The 19,672-nt window shown below is 44.2% G+C and overlaps 1 protein-coding gene across 1 annotated transcript in view; it reads right to left on the bottom strand.

Annotated features, from left to right (window-relative positions):
* myripb (myosin VIIA and Rab interacting protein b) overlaps positions 1-19,672 on the bottom strand; it is a 194,185-nt gene that overhangs the window by 32,094 nt on the left and 142,419 nt on the right. The window contains exon 5 of the mRNA XM_066724252.1: positions 7,305-7,385. Coding sequence (XP_066580349.1) covers positions 7,305-7,385 — 81 coding nt within the window. The remainder of the gene's footprint in view (positions 1-7,304; positions 7,386-19,672) is intronic.

Consider the following 19,672-nt stretch of genomic DNA (forward strand, 5'->3'; position numbering starts at 1 on the left):
TTGTCTGAAGCTTGGTATGTACACTTGCCACAGAACAAGGTATAAGTGCGGCTATGAATGTAGACGAGTCTTAATGCGAAATTATACGATTTATGCAAGTTTGGGAAATAAATGTCATCTTTCAAGTCAGAAGCACTGCTCAAGGGGGAGGGGTTTCTGCGGACTTCCATAGGAACCCGATCGAAAAAGTCACTCTATCAAAGCTGCCATTGGCCCCTGTGCTCGTCACTTCCTGTTTTATAAAACGTGACGTCTATGCAGGTTTGTCCTCTTTTGCCATTTCGCTGCACCCAAGAACATGAGCTCTCTGTGTCTTGTACAAATACAGCACTTTAAAAATAATAGTCGTGTTTATATAGTACCTTATATATTCCAACAGCTTGCTGTGTTGGTTTTTGTCCACAGGGCTTTTTCATCCACAGCAGGAACGCTAGCAGTGGCAGTAAAATCAGAGGCCCGGCTGCCTGGCCTGAGCCTCGGTGTGACGTAAGAGATCTCGCCCACATGAGGTGCTCCTCCGCCGGCTTGCGCCCGCACTACAGCTCGCTACTGCGGCTGTAGGAGATCTCACTCTCTCAGCTGGGATTGAGCTCTGTTACGCCTCCTCGTCCGTGTGTGCAGGCCTCGGTTTTAGGCCCCATTTCGGCTGGAGGCCTACTACCCTTGGCCCCCTCGGACACCGGACCCTGCATCACCCGGTGTCCTCAGAAACCCCGGCACACAAGGTGTGATTAAGCCTACGGGCCTACATGGCACTGTTCGGTAACAACAAGGTTGTGTCTGGTTGATATTGCAGTGCCCCCATGTCCATAAACGTTGCCGAGTGGAGACGCACTTACAGCGGCGAGCCCGCTAAGTGCTCCATTTGTCGTGGTGGCGTTTCATTTGTTGTGTGCCCCCGGATTTCCCTGGTCACACGTGTGTGCGTTCGGCAATGAGCTCCTCTCGGCTTGCGGCCGACGCACCTTGCCCGCCTGGAGTGGTGAGGTCCTCTGCCCTGTCTGTCTGGGCACTGACAGCAGACGCGAATTGGCCACGACTTCTGGGTCTGCTACGGCGCGCCCGGAGCCCCAGCCTCCCACCAGGCGCCGCTGCAATCGCCAATCTCCTACTCCGGCGAGTGACGATAGGGGCTCTGTGGCTCTGGATCTCTGCCTCTCCCCGTGCCCCTCCGTCTCCTCCTCCAGACACGCAGCTTTGGAGACAGCCACGCCTCCCGTGCCCACTTCTCCACCTGCGTCTGTTGTTGCGCCCATTGCCGCGACCGCACCTGCCACGGCAGCTGCCCCTCTGGAGCAGGTTTTCATCAAGGATGTCTCTGTACATTGCTACATTCATCTTTCCCTCGATCCTGACTAGTCTCCCAGTTCCTGCCGCTGAAAAACATCCCCAGAGCATGATGCTGCCACCACCATGCTTCACTGTAGGGATGGTATTGGCCAGGTGATGAGCCACAAATATTGTGCAAGCAGATTATGGCCTCGGTCCTAGCTGCACTAGTAGAGCAGCCGGCCTTGTTATTGTAAGTGGAGGGCGCAAGAGTTAACCTCTGTAGCCCCACTTTGTATATGCTGACTGTAGACAGTTCCCGGTAAGAGCGTGACTGCGGCCCCCTAGAGGTCACCTCGGGGCAGGCTCCCTTATCAGCTCGTTGCTTCCTCCCTTGTGACGGTTTATTTATACCGTAACCCCTCCACCTTGGGCAGTGCTTCCGACTTGAAAGATAACGATAGGTTGTGAATGCAACCCCGGTTATCTGAAAAAGGAAGCACTGCCCAAGGGTTGCAAGGTCGTACAGCCTACACTATTCACACCCCTCATTTGAAACCATGTCATTCCACAATTCTTTGTGCTGAATAAATATGGTAAACTATATTATTTATCAATTATATATTTTCAGAGTTTCGAAAAACACCAAGTCAGCCCAGACAAAACTAAACAGATTTGGTGCCTGAGCACATATACCCTGTTGCAGGTGGGTGACCACAAGTCTATGCACTATCCACAGGAAATTCAAAAGTCTCCAGTTGGCGAAGAAAGACAACACGTTATGAATTTTTTAACAGCGGCACCAGATACAGTAGTCGTAATAAAAGTCAAACTATGTTTTCATTCACAGTTTCTTCTTGAGCAGTTTTGCTGAGGGAAGTGTTTAGAAACAGCCTAGTGCTTTATAATCTACTGACTCAATGACCTGCCACAAAAAGTGCAACCCTTTCTAACTGTGAGAAGCATGAAATAAGGGGGCAGGGGGGGTTCTACATAGACTATGTTTCTAGTGTGCCTTTCTAGACCTCATATTCTGAATTAATTGATCCACCTGAACTTACCTGAAGAGGATGCAGAGAGAATCAAAGTGACCAAGTTCTTCTTGAGTACTTTCTTTTTTAAAGTTTTTAATCTTTAAATCTTCCTTGATTTGATTGCCAGCAGAAAAGTAATTAATGAAAGAAAAGATTACCAAAGACACTGTATGACTTATGCGACTTTCTGAGGATTTATCACTGTCAATAATGTCTGCAATAACCTGCTGAAAACGATGAAGATATCTGTCTATTTCTTATTATCGTCTCGTTCAGATAACATGAAGCAGATTCCCTTCCTCTATCTTTCCAAAATCAGGATCGAGTCCTGGTCCGGTTCAGGGGCAGGATCAGTATTTAAGCCAGAATTATGTGCTCAAATTAGCGCCATACAGTGCATCCGGAAAGTATTCGCAGCGCTTCACTTTTTCCACATTTTGTTATGTTACAGTCTTATTCCAAAATGGATTAAATTCATTATTTTCTTCAAAATTCTACAAACAATACCCCATAATAACAATGTGAAAGAAGTTTGAAATCTTTGCAAATTTATAAAAAATAAAAAACAAAAAAAGCACATGTACATAAGTATTCACAGCCTTTGCTCAATACTTTGTTGAAGCACCTTTGGCACCAATTACAGTCTTTTTGAGTATGATGCTACTAGCTTGGCACACCTATTTTTGGGCAGTTTCTCCCATTCTTCTTTGCAGCACCTCTCAAGCTCCATCAGGTTGGATGGGGAGCGTCGGTGCTCAGCCATTTTCAGATCTCTCCAGAGATGTTCAATTGGGTTCAAGTCTGGGCTCTAGCTGGGCCACTCAAGGACGTTCACAGAGTTGTCCTGTAGCCACTCCTTTGTTATCTTGGCTGTGTGCTTAGGGTCGTTGTCTTGTTGGAAGATGAACCTTTGCCCCAGTCTGAGGTCCAGAGTGCTCTGGAGCAGGTTTTCATCAAGGATGTCTCTGTACATTGCTGCATTCATCTTTCCCTCGATCCTGACTAGTCTCCCAGCCACTTAAAAACATCCCCAGAGCATGATGCTGCCACCACCATGCTTCACTGTAGGGATGGTATTGGCCAGGTGATGAGCGGTGCCTGGTTTCCTCCAGACATGACGATTGCCATTCAGGCTAAAGAGTTCAATCTTTGTTTCATCAGTCTGAGAGTCCTTCAGGTGCCTTTTGGCAAACTCCAGGCGGGCGGTCATGTGCCTTTTACTGAGGGTGGCTTCCGTCTGGCCACTCTACCATACAGGCCTGATTGGTGGAGTGCTGCAGAGATGGTTGTTCTTCTGGAAGGTTCTCCTCTCTCCACAGAGACACGCTGGAGCTCTGTCAGAGTGACCATCGGGTTCTTGGTCACCTCCCTGACTGAGGCCCTTCTCCACTGATCTCTCAGTTTGGCCGGGCGGCCAGCTCTAGGAAGAGTCCTGGTGGTTCCAAACTTCTTCCATTTACAGATGATGGAGGCCACTGTGCTCATTGGGACCTTCAATGCTGCAGACATTTTTCTGTACCCTTCCCCAGATCTGTGCCTCGATACAATCCTGTCTCGGAGGTCTATAGACAATTCCTTGGACTTAATGGCTTGGTTTGTTGCACTGGCATGCACTGTTAACTGTGGGACCTTATATAGATAGGTGTGTGTCTTTCCAAATCATGTCCAATCAACTGAATTTACCACAGGTGGACTCCAAGTTGTAGAAACATCTCAAGGATGATCAGTGGAAACAGGATGCACCTGAGCTCAATTTTGAGTGTCATGGCAAAGGCTGTGAATACTTATGTACATTTTTTAAAAATTTTTAAAATTTTTAATAAATTTGCAAAGATTTCAAAATAACTTATTTTACATTGTCATTATGGGGTATTGTTTGTAGAATTTTGAGGAAAATAATTAATTTAATCCATTTTGGAATAAGGCTGTAACATAACAAAATGTGGAAAAATGTGGAAGCGCTGTGAATACTTTCCGGATGCACTGTATGTAACGAATTCAAAATAAAAAATATTGTAAACAAAAAAAAGTTGAAAAAAAATTGATATTCGAAAGCAAAATGTATAGAATTGTAAACAAAAATAATTATACCAAAAGCAAAAAATAATAATTGACAGGAAATAATATTAAAGCGAGAGCACTGGAGTAGGGTTGGCCGTGCACCGGCTCCGGAGCTCGGAGCCAGCTCTAGGACCTGGAGCCGGAGCGGAGCTGGACAGTTTTTGTTAGCTGGAGCTGGCAGTGCTGGAGCCGGAGCGGAGCTCATCAGAGCGCTCCGGAGCCTGGAGCCAGAGCTGAGGTCATGGAGCTGCTCCACTCTTCCCCCTTTATTAAACTCACCCAGACATTTCTTAAATTAACAAAATATATAACTTCATAGGCATTGTTGTGTGTTGGGGGTTATAAAATAAGATCAGTTCTAACTCCAGCTATTAGTACGTAATACATTATTTGTTATTAATTTTAATTATATGACACCTTCACTTTCTCACTCCGTTCAAGAAGTGATTCTATAATCTCAGGGCATCTCTCAAAAACCACTTGCAAAAGAAGTAATGTCCATTTTAACTCTAAAGTTTTAAGTATTTCCAAATTATTTTATTCCAACCAAATTCTTCATCTGCATAAATTAACCTCATTTTGTAGACCTGCCCCTTGTTTGCCACTTATGTGATACGAAAATACAGGACCCCTGGTGGGGGGGATTGCGAAATGTCAACCTAAAGGAGGGTGCTGGAAATTAGACCACGATGGAGGGGGCGGGTTGAGGGCAAATTGTACACTGATAACATTTTTAACAACATATTCAATAGAGTACTTAAAATAACCAGACATCGTCCAAAAATACTGGATGGGGGTCAATGTACATACACTACATGGCCAAAAGTATCCGGACACCTGCTCATCAAACTCTTTTTCCAAAATCATGGGCATTAATATGGAGTTGGTCCCCCCTTTGATGTAATAACAGCCTTCACTCTTCTGGGAATGCTTTCCACTAGATGTTGGAACATTGTTGAGGGGATTTCAGCCACAAGAGCATTAGTGAGGTCGGGCATTGATGTTGGGCGATCAGGACTGGCTCATAGTCGGCTTTTCCATTCATCCCAAAGGTGGGATGGGGTTGAGATCAGGGCTCTATGCATGCCAGTCAAGTTCTTCCACACCAATCTCAACAACTATTTCTGTATATACCTCACTTTGTGCACGGGTTGTCATTCTGAAACAGGATAGGGCCTTCCCCAAACTGTTGCCACAAATTTGGAAGTGCAAAATCACCTAGGATGTCATTGTAGGCTGTAACGTTAAGATTTCCCTTCAGAGGGACTAAGGGGCCGAGCCCTGAGACCATTATTCCTCCTCCAAACTTTACAGTTGGTCTATGCATTCATGCAGGTAGCGTTCTCCTGGCATCCGCCAAACAAAGATTCCTGCGTCGGACTGCCAGATGGTGAAGTGTGATTCATCACTCCAGAGATCGTATTTCCACTGCTCCCAGGTCAAATGGTGGCTAGCTTAAGACCACTCCAGACGATGCTTGGCATTGTGCATGGAGATCTTAGGCTTGTGCGGCTGCTCGGCCATGGAAACCAATTTCACGAAGCTCCTGACAAACTGATGTTGCTTCCAGAAGCAGTTTGGCATTCGGAAGTGATTGTTGCAACCAACAAATGACTATTTTTATGCGCTACGTACTTCAGCACTAAACAGTCCCGTTCTGTGAGCTTGTGTGGCCAACCACTTCACGGCTGAGCTATTGTTGCTCCTGGACGTTTCCTCTTAACAATAACAGCACTTACAGCTCACCAGGACAGCTCTAGAAGGGCAGAAATTTGACAAACTGACTTAGAACATAAGAACATAAGAAAGTTTACAAACGAGAGGGGGCCATTCGACCCATCGTGCTCGTTTGGTGTTCATTAATATCTAAGTGATCCAAGGATCCTATCCAGACTATTTTTAAATGTTCCCAAACTTTCAGCTTCTACCACATCGCTGGGTAGTTTATTGCAGATTGTGACTACTCTCTGTGTAAAGAAGTGTCTCCTGTTTTCCGTTTTGAATGCCTTGAAGCCCAATTTCCATTTGTGTCCCCGGGTGCGTGTGTCTTGTTGGAAAGGTAGCATCCTATGACAGTGCCACACTGAAAGTCATTGAGCTCTCAGTAAAGTTCATTCTACTGCCAATGCTTGTCTAAGGAGATTGCTGTGTTGAAGGGCTTAGAGGGAAGTGTAGGTCATGGCTCTCCATTGGTCCACTACGTCTGAATGACGGCTCTTCCTAACCAATGGAGAGCCATGACCAACGTCTCTCTCTAAGCCCCGCCCTCACGCCAAAACAGTGCCAAAACTTAAACGAAAAAAAAATCTGAAAGCAAAGAAGCTGGCGATGAAAGTGAGGCTTGCAGCATCACAACCAAAGACAGGGGTTTCAGTGCTCTCGCTTTAACATTATTTCCTTTCAATTTTAAATGTTTTGCTTTAATTATAATGATTTTTGTTTACAATTCTATAGATTTTGTTTTCAATGTTTTTTTTTTATCTCATCATCAATTTTTTCTCAACTATTTTTTTTGTTTACAATATTTTTTATTTTGAATTCGTTACTTATGGCGCTAATTTGAGCCCATACAGAATCCATACTGATCTGTTTAGTACCACACTACCAGGCTCAAGATCAAGCTCAGCGCCAAGATCCCGGATCAGATCCCTTTAGTAAATCTCCCTCCTGTGTGCACGACACTGCCTGGATATATTTGTAGGTTCTGTAAATTTGACCAACAGTGTGTATATTTGAAATGTAAAGCGTTTCATGTAGAAGTGGGTTTTTTCAGTTCATGTTTTCACTCCAACATAAATTATCCCCCTGTGCCTTTACTGCACACTAGTGAAATATAGTGAGATGCTGTAGCTATTTGGGCAGCAGCTCACCTTGAAAAAGGCGATAAACTAAGCCCCTGCTGATCAGCTAAGATGGGTGAGATGGATAAGATGGCGGTACCTTCGCTTTGCCTGTAGAAAGTAGAGTCACTGCCACAGATGCTTCCTTCATTGTCGATGCTTCCTTCGTAAACACTGCCCTCTAAACAGAAAGGAAACAAAGAAAAAGCATATTTATATATATTTATATTAAACCCACACACAGGACAAAATTAATAAACAGGGCTGAGCACCTCTCTTATCACTTCAGTGACACCTGTCAAATTTGGAGCAAACTCAAAAACTCCAATGCAGCTCATTAAACATGTCCCCCTGTAGCACTGTATCGGTTCTGAGAGACTGGAAGTTGTTATCTGAAGTTTTTAATGATACCTGTTTCAGGAAAATTGTGAATAAAAAGGAAGGAGTAATATGAGTGAGTTGAAAACATGAGGACTCTGAGACTGTGAATGATATTCAGTTTCTGTTTTGGGGGTGAACAACCACACCTTGCAGAGCTCAGGGACCCATAACCAAGCTTCTGTAGGTCACTCAGGCACTTCATGCAATATTCATTCCCTAAGCCTGCATACCTACATATAGCATTCAGAGCTACAGAACACACACACACACACACACACACACACACATTTAAATTAAAGGATATGTATAGAGAGAAGACATAGTTGGAAGAAATAAAAACTAAAAGTCTGCCTGATTAAATGAGTCAAATTGCGAACTTGATTTTGTGAGTTGTGCGCACAACTTAATTAATTATAATGACTTCCCTCCCACCCCACCCCAGAAAAAGCCCATTTTCCACTGATGGAATGGAAGGGAATGATTAAATTAGAATATATGAAATTCCAACCTTCTCTGTGAAGAGCGATTCACACAAAGATACATTCACACCCAAGCAGTTAAACAAGCTAGAAACAAAAAACAAAAAACAGAAGACGCTGGCTGACAATCCTCGGGCCTACAGCTTTTTGTAGAACTGCCTTAAAAAAAAAAAAATGGCTGCAGGGACATTGGCAGTGAAACCCCCTGACCTGCAAGCCCACCTGTGACTACGGTGGTTAGATTTGACACCCTAGTATCTGGAATGAGAGGCCAGCGTGGCATCACAGTGTTGGGTACAGGCTGTTCAGGTTGTTCATAGCAATTCAGGCTCAACGATAACACTTTACTTTAAGTCTCCCAGGTACAGTGTATTTAAATAGTAGGCACTCAGTAACTGCATGTGTAGTTACTCATAATAATAGTGTAATTATGCATTATTACAATGTACTTAATGTTTAAAAAATGATTAACGTTATATGTAAGTACACAAAAACTTACATATTTACAAACTTACATAACTTACAGGCTCAAAAAAATAAAAAAAAGGAAATTCTAAGGGCCTAAGGGCCAAATTAAAACTGACCTACCGGCGAACTGCAAATTACAAACTTGTGGCCAAATAAGATTTAAGAAATGAGGAGTAGAAAGAGGCTACTGACATTAAACTAAACCACAGTAGGTGCAGGGCTGTAATTTGGGATTCACAGGTAGGGCGAAGCTTTGATTTGGTCTCAGTCTTAGACTGCTTTTTCTGATAAGCTTTAATTTACTACTGACATTTGTTTCTATGCTTCTTGCAGTTAAAGCTAAGAAATCTTTTTTAAACTAATTGTAACTATGTGGTAAACATCTGTGTTTGGAAACAAGATTAGACCTAAAAGCTTGAGTTAGCGATTCAGATTTGGGATACAGGACACTTCAGCTTCAGCTGAAATACACCTGTCACAGGTGGGATTACCCTGCAAAAACAGTGTTCTCCCAGTAGGGCTATGCTGGAGATTAAATTGGGTTTTCATATTTTGCTGCATAGTCATGTACTTAATGAAGAGAAGAGAAAAAAAAAAAATAAAAAAAAAATCAACTACTCTCACATATCTTCATAATTATAAAACATGGTCATGTGTCTGTTGGTGAACTGGTCTTTGGTTTAAGACTTATGAGAGTATGTTCGGGGGTGTAAACTTTAAACTTGTCAATCACAGACTGCAGGAAAAGGCTCACTTACACAATGAGGCCCACTACACAAGATCACACAAAGTTACACCAAATAAAGAAAATTAGATGTTCAAGCATTATTAAAATGAAACCAGTCATTTGTGTTTTGAAGATGGAGAGGGAAAGAAGAATGTTTGTCTTTCCCCCTCAGGAAATAAATGGAAATTATAGTTTGACGAGAGTAAAATGCCTTGCAGCGGGAGAGGAGAAATGATAATTTTCTCATTATTGAACAGTGCCTAACATAGATCCAGGCATGACTGCATATGCAAACTTGTGATGAAATACTTTAATAAGTCACGATTACGGGAGGTCTTTCTTGTGGTCAGCTGAGAGACAGTGAATACAATACTGCCTCAGAGATCTCATAAAGCATGTTAACTGCAAGACATTGCAAAGAATATTGCTTTATGAGGGATCATAAAGGTACCATGACAGAGAGTGATAGATCAAGCCAGCATTGTGTTACACTCAACCAATGACATATTTGGAAACCAAGATATCAACAACAACGACAACAACAACAAATGGTTGCAGAAATAGTTAAATTAAACAATGATTAGTTTGTGTAAGCCCTTTCTGATATTAAATGTCCGATTTCCATTTATTGTTTAGCCCAGTCGGTATGACAGTACAGCAAGGCAGACAGGACTGCAGGAGAATAAGAGCATGACAGCAAGCATTCAGGCATCAGGCCGAGGTCTACCAACGGTGTCATAATGGCAGTGCCACACGCTGCCCTGGGTAAAGTATCAAAGCCTAACAACATGACTGAGTGTTATCCTAATCACAGTTCTTATATGAGGAGGAGCAATAGCTACCGTGTTTCTGGTTCTATTTCTAATACAAGGACTCTGGCTAATTCTTGGGTCCTTGCTACTGGACCTGGTATCCCCTCACTCTGCAGGTGAACGTCAGAATTTCACTTTTCAGCCGCACTTCACCTGCTGAAGTCAAATAAATAAACCTATAAAAAAATAAATAGATGACAAGCACTGCAGCCTGTTATTTGCTGCTTCCCTGTTCTATTGTAGGTCACTTGCAATCTTTACAGAACAGAAGCCTAGAAGCAGAGGCTCTTCAGGGAACTGCAGGCCCGACGGACCCATTTAATATCCAGGACCAGGCACCACCATAGAGACTCGGGGCAGCTGCGTTTCTGGTAATCCTTCAAGCTGTCTATCCCAGCACACACACAGCACAAACGTTCCAAAGGAACTGCTCTTTTCAGCAGCGTTGCCACCAGTTATGTATTTCAGGGAAATGGCTCAATAACTGAAAGGGTACAATAGGAGTATGGGACAGTGTGTGCCTGAGCATATCCAACCAGTGTCCATTCCACCTTTACTGTATACCACTGAGATGGAGACCCTCTAATTGACATCTAACACTCCCGCCCTCAACACCTGCCCCTCCCCAAACTGAACTGCACTCCTCAGGCAGCATATTCAACCCCTTCCTCCCCCCCTCATGGTTGATCAAACAGTAAGACACAGTGTTTTGCATGTACACAATATGACTGGGGTCACAACTTCACTTTCAAATATATCAATATATAATGCAATTGAAATCTACAAAATCACAGTCAACAAAATTCAAAGATTAGAAGATCATCTCTTACATGTCTAAGCTAAAGATATGCATCTCAAGGAGGTGTCAAACGGGGGGACTGGGACCAAAAATCATCCTGGGAAATTTGGGTCCACCGGCCCACATTTGTCAAAATGAGAAATAATAATGAACACAGTGCACACAGCGTACTGTCATGATCAACTTTTACATTGTTAGGGTAACATGTATTTCTAAATTGCTACTACAAGGTTTTCAAACATATTAGAGGTAAATGAGGCATGGCAAAGTATAGGTGATGTTGTTCCTCAGTTGGGATTCGAACTGTGCCGAACAGATGCTCCTCTAAGCAACACACAGCTCCTCCCAGTACAGCAATAAGTCCGTTATGCCAAAAGACCGTATCACTGTACTGACCATACAGAGGGGTTATATCACCTGTAACGAGCAGCTAATTCACCTGATGAGCTTTATTATAATGCCATACCATGGCTTCATAATCTACACGTCACAAATAATATATTCTATCCTATTGGAAATATCATAGATGTTTCCGCATACTAAGTATTTTTGTATTAATTATTCTTTCTCTCCACATGTCTCTCTGTCTGTTGCCACTTTGCTGTTAGTAATGCGACATTATATCAGTGTGTTTACAACATGTATCAGCTTAATTGATCGCAATATCCAAAACAAATTCTTTACTACACGCAAACACAGCTTATTTAAAAACATAATTAAATAGTTTTTACAACATAAATATAGTAAAACTACAAGCACTTTGTTTAAGATTTTACGTAGCAGTATCATTGACAGCAACTCAATCTACACTACGAGTGAGTGCTGAGTAAATTCAACACTTTTTTCAGTTAAACAGCTTTAACAGTATCGACAATTACAGATTGGGCCAGGGAAAGTGGAGAAATCACCAAAAAAGCAGACTTTTTCAGGATATTCAAATAAAAACTGTTGACTATCGTATAAATTCACTAACTACATTTAAAACAACTTAAAATCTTTAACACTGTTAAAATCTGTTCACTGTTTACATGGAACACATTCAAATATTATTACTGTTACTACAGAAGATCTTTGAGTGACACTCATCTACTATCAAGAGGTTCAAACGAAAGATTAAATCTGGTTGACCAATCATGTTCTTAGAAAAACCATGCAAGTCCAGTCAGGGAGTGGCCACTACTCACCCCCCTTAGATATTGCAATATTACATGCGAGAGTGAGATTTCCAAGTGCCTCAAGTCCCACATGGAGGATACTCAAGTGTCTTTTATTTAAGACAGGCTTACAACAAATAAAAATGCATCTAATGCAAACCAGGCAGTTGCAAACTAAGCAACACACAGCAGGGAGAAAGCACACAGTCAGCATTTTCTTCACATCTTATCTTTAGCTATCGATAAGGATTAAACAAGTGCCTCTTCAGCTCTCTTCGCCCCTCAATATAATCCATTTGTATCTAGAAGGAACGCAGCTTCTCATGCACACATACACGCAGACACACACACACAGAGACGTCTCTCCCTTCCCTACTACAGTGTGGAAAGATTTATGGTACTTGGTTCATTTATCACCATTGCAACACAAGGCTCACACAGTAATCCACCTTATTTGTCAGCCTGGCTCCTTAGTGTGCATTTGAAAGGCCGAAATTAATAAAGGGACACTATAGCCGGTTGTCCATGGAAACAACTATCGTACACCGCTTGGCACTAACTTAGCACACTTCTTGTGTCATTATTACTGTCAAAGAACAATTTCAGAGTTTTATAATCCTTAATCATATTGAAAACCAACTAGATAAAAACACACCGACTGTATAACAAGGCAAAGCATCGACTGTCTCTCGGATTCATTTAATTTGATCCTCGTTGAAGGAACCTTAAGGAAATGCACAAGGTCTGAAACACTGAAGTCTGTGAAGGTCACCTGCGTTCATGTTTTTTTTTTTCATATTCAAAAAGAAGCTGGGAAAATCCAACCAACATGGTGCACTTTTCTGTCTTCAGCTGTCCTCTCTGCAAGTGTCAAGCAAAGCGCTTTTCGAATTTGCCACTGGAAAATGACCTGGTGGGGAATTATGACAAAAACCCATGCTCATTCGCTCGGCCTGTTCTCCAGCTGGGGTTCTGTTCATCATGCCAGTGTCTTCTAATGTGCCACCTGCTTGTTGAATGCCAAGCTCTCCTTATATTTTGGTAACACTGTAAATCAGCTCAGTGTGGCTGAAACAAGAATCAAACTCAAACGCTTCTCTGTCACATTTCTAGGGGATTCAGTTGAGAATAACTGTGCCTGCCAGATTTCAAGCAGTTTTAAACCTAGGTGGTTAGCGAAACCTTCCGTTTTAGAGATCTTTGCATTCCATACAATACAAATTTAAACAAAAACCTTGTTCAAAAAAGAGGGAACTTGAGACTAATAGTCAACTTTGTGTCATTCATCCTCACTATTGCTTGGGCCCATCAAGTAACGTTTTTCCAGTGTGAAATCAATAGAGGCGATTGATTTGTAGGGGGATCCATTTATGTATTTTTTCTTCAAATAGGTTATTGACAGAAAACAAAATAAAAGTCATAAGATTGGAATTCTATTTACCTGACCAGAACATAAACATGAGTTAACCTGGATGAACTCATATTCAGTACAAAAACTGTACAGGACAGTTGGGATTATCAAACACATAAATTGGCAGGCCCCAAAAGACATCTTAAAAGGCAAAAGTTGTCGCAAAAGACAACGTGACTGTCTGAGACAAATATGGCTGTGTTGAAGGAGAACCCAATAGCAATAGGACATATATTCACCACCATCTCAATCAAAGCAAAGCACTGCTACAGTTATTCAGCTTTACTGTTCTCACATGAAAGGGGCACATATTCCTTGGCTGGCTATTTGACGTTGACAGGACATGGACACTGCAACCTACAGCATTACTACAACAGCCTCCCTCGCTTTGACAGATTCCCTGTGACACGTCTACAGGCATTTGTGGCCTTCGTGTCTCCTGTAGATGCTAAGTGTCCTGAAAAGGATTTGCGATGTGAATTCAGGCCTCCCTGTCACACTTGTATTTGTACCGCTCCAGCAAAGCATAAGCTAAGACTTTTTCCCAGAATTTAGGGGTGGGCGACATATACCAAGTGGAAGCCAAACCATTTCCAAAGTCAACAAAACCAAGGGGTTAAAAATAAAACATGATTGGAATTCCAAGGTTTGTTCATTGTCTGAAAGCTTATATGCTTGATTACTAGGAAAGCTAGGGTAAACAAAAGCACAAACTGACCGAAGAAGCATGACTCAATGTTTTTAGTTGCGTTACGTTTGTTTGCTGACTTGAGCAACAGCTATGAGTCCTGTTTCCCTACAGCTGCTTAAGAGTCTTACACATGGATTCAGCTGATGCTACAGAAGAGGCAGCTATCACAGTTAAATGGACTGTGTAGCTCAATTTAAGCATCATTTCACACGGAAGTAAATTAATGCAACTTATCTTATCCTTTCCTACTTTCAGTGCTTTTGCCTTATAGCACAATTGAGAGATCTGACATGGAAAACACACTTTTAAATATTAAAGGATAGAAAACAGATTACTTTGGAGAAATAGACCACTATCAAGAAGTCTTACTTCCAATCTCTTTTTGAATCCACTGTCAACAACCCCCGCAAACTCTTCTCCACCTTCTCCTCCCTCCTGGACCCTCTCCCTTCTCGCCTCTTCCAAGCAACCGCTCCTGATCTTCTCCCCTACATCTCCTCCCTCCTCAACTCCTCACTCCTCTCTGGCTGTTTCCCCTCTGCATTTAAACAAGCTGCTGTCATCCCACTGCTCAAGAAACCAACCCTTGATGCCACCTCTCGTCAGAACTACCGGCCTGTCTCCCTACTCCCCTTCCTCTCCAAGACTTTCGAGCGGGCGGTCCACCGTCAGCTCTCTGACTTTCTGTCCCAACACTCACTCCTTGATCCTCTGCAATCCGGCTTCCGCACAGCTCTGAGACTGAGACGGCTCTCCTGGCTGTCACTGACTCCCTCAGCTGTGCTCGGGTGGCCTCCCTCTCCTCAGTCCTCATCCTCCTTGACCTCTCCGCAGCATTTGACACCGTTGAACACTCCATCCTCATCTCCTGCCTCGCTGACCTTGGAATCTCTGGGACTGCTCTCACCTGGTTCTCCTCCTACCTCAGCGACCGGACCTACCAAGTGACATGGCGAGGCTCCTCATCCACCCCAACCTCTCCTCACAGGTGTTCCCCAAGGCTCCGTCCTGGGCCCGCTCCTGTTCTCTCTCTACACTCGTTCCCTGGGCCCCCTCATCACTTCCCATGGTTTCTCCTACCACTTCTATGCTGATGATGCCCAGATCTTCCTGTCTTTTCCATCTTCTGACCCTCTCATCCCCTTTCGCATCTCTTCCTGCTTGTCTGCTATTTCCGCCTGGATGCACTTGCACCACCTCAAGCTCAACCTCTCCAAATCAGATCTCTTGTTTTTCCCCCATTCTTCCTCACCTTGTGCTGACCTCCCCATCTCGATCCCCTTGGAATCCACCACACTCTCTCCTTCTTCTTCTGCAAAAAATTTAGGAGTCACCCTCGATCCTGCGCTCTCTTACACCCAGCACATCACCACGTTGACACGCACCTGTAGATTCTTCCTGAGCAACATACACCGGATCCGTCCCTTCCTCACCGACTACTCGACTCAGCTACTCGTCCAGTCACTGGTCCTCTCCCGCCTGGACTACTGCAACTCCCTCCTGGCCAGCCTGCCTGCATCTACTACCCGCCGCTCCAGCTCATCCAGAACTCTGCGGCTCGTCTGATATTCTCTCTGCCACGATTCGCACATGCTACTCCACTGCTCCGCTCCCTCCACTGGCTCCTGATACCGGCACGCATTCAGTTCAAGACTTTGACCCTCACCTACCGCTGTCTCGACCACACTGCACCGAGTTACCTTCAGTCACTCATCTCTCCATACATCCCCTCCAGACCACTGCGCTCCTCCAGTGCCAGAAGACTAACTCTGTCTACTCGCCACTCTCCTTCCTCCAGAGCCCGCTCCTTCTCATCCCTGGCCCCTAAATGGTGGAACGACCTGCCCACTGAAGTTTTCACTGTATTTCTGCGCTTTGATTGCACTTATGTTAAAGTCGCCCTGGATAAGGGCGTCTGCCAAGAAATAAAAATAATAATAATAATAATAATAATAATAATAATAATAATAATAATAATAATAATAATAATTTTAACAATGTGTTGCAATGTTTCTCACAGTCACCACGTACATGCCAACAAGTCTTCAAGAAATTATTTGAAATAAAAAAACACAAACAGAAACTTGGTTTAATTGAAAGGGACACAACCCTCCATTTGTACGACACAACGATTAGAGTTCTGATCATTGTATTATACAGATCTGAGACACAAAAATAGGCCAAGTTGTCCATCAGTATAAATCCATTTTAGCAGGAATGTGCTATTGATCAAATATGTTGAGAATCTACACTAGATAACTACACTGAGATGTATATTGAAATGGCGAGCTGTCAGTGTTGTTCCTCGATGGATCTCACATTGTGGGATGTATCTCACAACATTTAATTTGTTCAGGTTGCTTCTGGACAAATTAAATGTGAGATACATCCCACAATCACGCAGTCACGCAGCTGGGCGGTGGCGGCGGAGACTGCTGGGCACTAAGGCTGTGCGGCGGCGGCCGGGATCGGGATCGGGACTAGGACCTCTGGCTCTACGGCGGTGGCCGGGATCGGGACCTCTTTTTCGGCGGCGGCAGCCGGGATCGGGATCGGGACCTCTGGTTTGGCGGCGGCGGCCGGGATCAGGATCTCTGGTTTGGCGGCAGCGGCCGGGATCGGGATCGGGACCTCTGGTTTGGCGGTGGCGGCCGGGATCAGGATCGGGATTGGGACCTCTGGTTCGGCGGCGGCGGCCTGGATCGGGATCAGGATCGGGACCTCTGGTTCACGGCGGCGGGCCGGGATCGGGATCGGGACCTGGGCCGGGAACTCTGGCTGGGCGGCCGGGAGAGCGGGCTGCTGTATGGGAAGACGCTCAAGCACCTGGTTCAATTTGGCAATAAGCCCCTGGAGCAGCCACGTATTCTCCCCGATCATGGCCCGCCGGGTAGTGAAGGCGGTCAGCATCACTGGGTCCTTTTAGCGGCGAAGTTTTCTGTCACGATTTCCCTCGGGGAGCTCGGGAACAGGGGACCCAAGTGCAGTGCTGGATCGCAGGATGGTCAGACAGGCGTGGGTCGGGTACCGGCGGATCAGGGCAATGGAGGCTGGACAGAGACGTGGTCGTGGTCACAGGCGATGGTCGAGGGAACAGAGCTCGGAGGAACAGGGCTCGGAATTCCAGTTGGGACTGGCAAAACTTCGCCACGACTGAGGGAAGAGAGGGGTTTAAGAAGGGGAGCAGGAACCAGGCTTGGGAGGTGAAGGGCGAATAGGAACAGAGGGTAGAAGCACAAGTGCACAAGGGTGTACGGAATGTAAACAGACTGAGTGATGAGAGCAGGGAGAAGGAAGGGAAATGGCGGGGTGCTAGGGGACCATGACATCATTAAAAATAATGCACTTTTTAAATCTGTTTAATCAATAGGATTTCACTTCAGAGATGTTTGCATAAGCTTCCCACTATCCTATAAAATCTCTCTCGGGTCCTTTAGGGACAGTCATGTCAACAGGAAAAAACAAAAACAAATCAACATCCACAACCAATCCACCATGTAATTTCAACGGCTACACATTTCATTCTGCATAAACCTTTATAAATAATAATAATCCACGAGACTCTGTGGAGGATAAATTCTTATTCCGGCATTAGAAACAACACACAGCAACTTTCTTTACTGCAATTTCTTAGGGGAGAGGGGGCAAATGAGCACTTCAAAAAGTGTAGCCATGTACTATTGGCACATGTGCTTTTCCCTGCAGTCTTACAGTTGCAATTTGCCCCAAATGGACTGTGACTCATGCTGTATAATCTCTTCAGCTTGTTATCTGAAATGAAAGCCTGAAGGAATATAATCCTATTTCCTCAACTTCATGATGTAAAAGCATCTTTACAGAGGGCTGCTGATGAGGGGGCATCTGCTAAACCTTGGGCCCCGATTGCCTTTAATTCAGAAACAAATTTACAAATCCATATATATATATATATATATATATATATATATATATATATATACTCACTCACTCACATACAGACACTCACAACAATGACACCCTCTCTCGTTGGCACACAGACCCTTTCTCACTAACTCGCATGCATGTAGACCCCCTCTCTCAATCACACGCAGATATATATGTGCTGATATCCAGATGTGCTGTCCAAGCACTTTTGAAGAAGCACAAAGAAACAGGCAACGTTGAGGACCGTAGTCGCAGTGGTCAGCCATGGAAATGTACTGCAGCAGATGAAAGACACATCATGCTTACTTTTCGTCACAATCAGCAGTGCCATCAGCTCAGCAATGGCAGAAAACAATGGGACCCTGGTACACCCCTCTACTGTCTGGAAAAGTCTGGGCAGAAGTGGCCTTCATGGAAGACTTGCGACCAAAAAGCCATACAGTGAGGGAAAAAGTGAGTTTTCTATGACCCATTTTCAATGCCCTGGCTGAGGGAAGGAGGTTCTCACCCAAGATTTGACGGTACATGGCCTCGTCCATCGTCCCTTTGATGCGGTGCAGTTGTCCTGTCCCCTTAGCAGAAAAACACCCCCAAAGCATAATGTTTCCACCTCCATGTCTGACGGTGGGGATGGTGTTCTTGGGGTCATTCCTCTTCCTCCAAACACGGCGAGTTGAGTTGATGCCAAAGAGCTCGATTTTGGTCTCATCTGACCACAACACTTTCACCCAGTTCTCCTCTGAATCATTCAGATGTTCATTGGCAAACTTCAGACGGGCCTGTACATGTGCTTTCTTGAGCAGGGGGACCTTGCGGGTGCTGCAGGATTTCAGTCCTTCACGGCGTAGTGTGTTACCAATTGTTTTCTTGGTGACTATGGTCCCAGCTGCCTTGAGATCATTAACAAGATCCTCCCGTGTAGTTCTGGGCTGATTCCTCACCGTTCTCATGATCATTGAAACTCCACGAGGTGAGATCTTGCATGGAGCCCCAGACCGAGGGAGACTGACAGTTACTTTGTGTTTCTTCCATTTGCGAATAATCGCACCAACTGTTGTCACCTTCTTACCAAGCTGCTTGGCGATGGCCCATTGTAGCCCATTCTAGCCTTGTGTAGGTCTACAATCTTGTCCCTGACATCCTTGGACAGCTCTTTGGTCTTGGCCATGGTGGAGAGTTTGTAATCTGATTGATTGATTCCTTCTGTGGACAGGTGTCTTTTATACAGGTAACGAGCTGAGATTAGGAGCACTCCCTTTAAGAGAGTGTTCCTAATCTCAGCTCGTTACCTGTATAAAAGACACCTGGGAGCCAGAAATCTTGCTGATTGATAGGGGATCAAATACTTATTTCCCTCATTAACATGCAAATCAATTTATAACTTTTTTGAAATGCGTTTTTCTGGATTTTTTTGTTGTTATTCTGTCTCTCACTGTTAAAATACACCTACCATTAAAATTATAGACTGATCATTTCTTTGTCAGTGGGCAAACGTACAAAATCAGCAGGGGATCAAATACTTTTTTCCCTCACTGTACCTCCGACGTGGCAACAAGGCCAAGTGACTCAACTATGCACGAAAACACAGGAACTGGGGTGCAGAAAAATGGCAGCAGGTGCTCTGGACTGATGAGTCAAAATTT

Source organism: Amia ocellicauda, chromosome 2 (assembly GCF_036373705.1).
Source record: "Amia ocellicauda isolate fAmiCal2 chromosome 2, fAmiCal2.hap1, whole genome shotgun sequence".
In the NCBI taxonomy this organism is placed as follows: domain Eukaryota; kingdom Metazoa; phylum Chordata; class Actinopteri; order Amiiformes; family Amiidae; genus Amia; species Amia ocellicauda.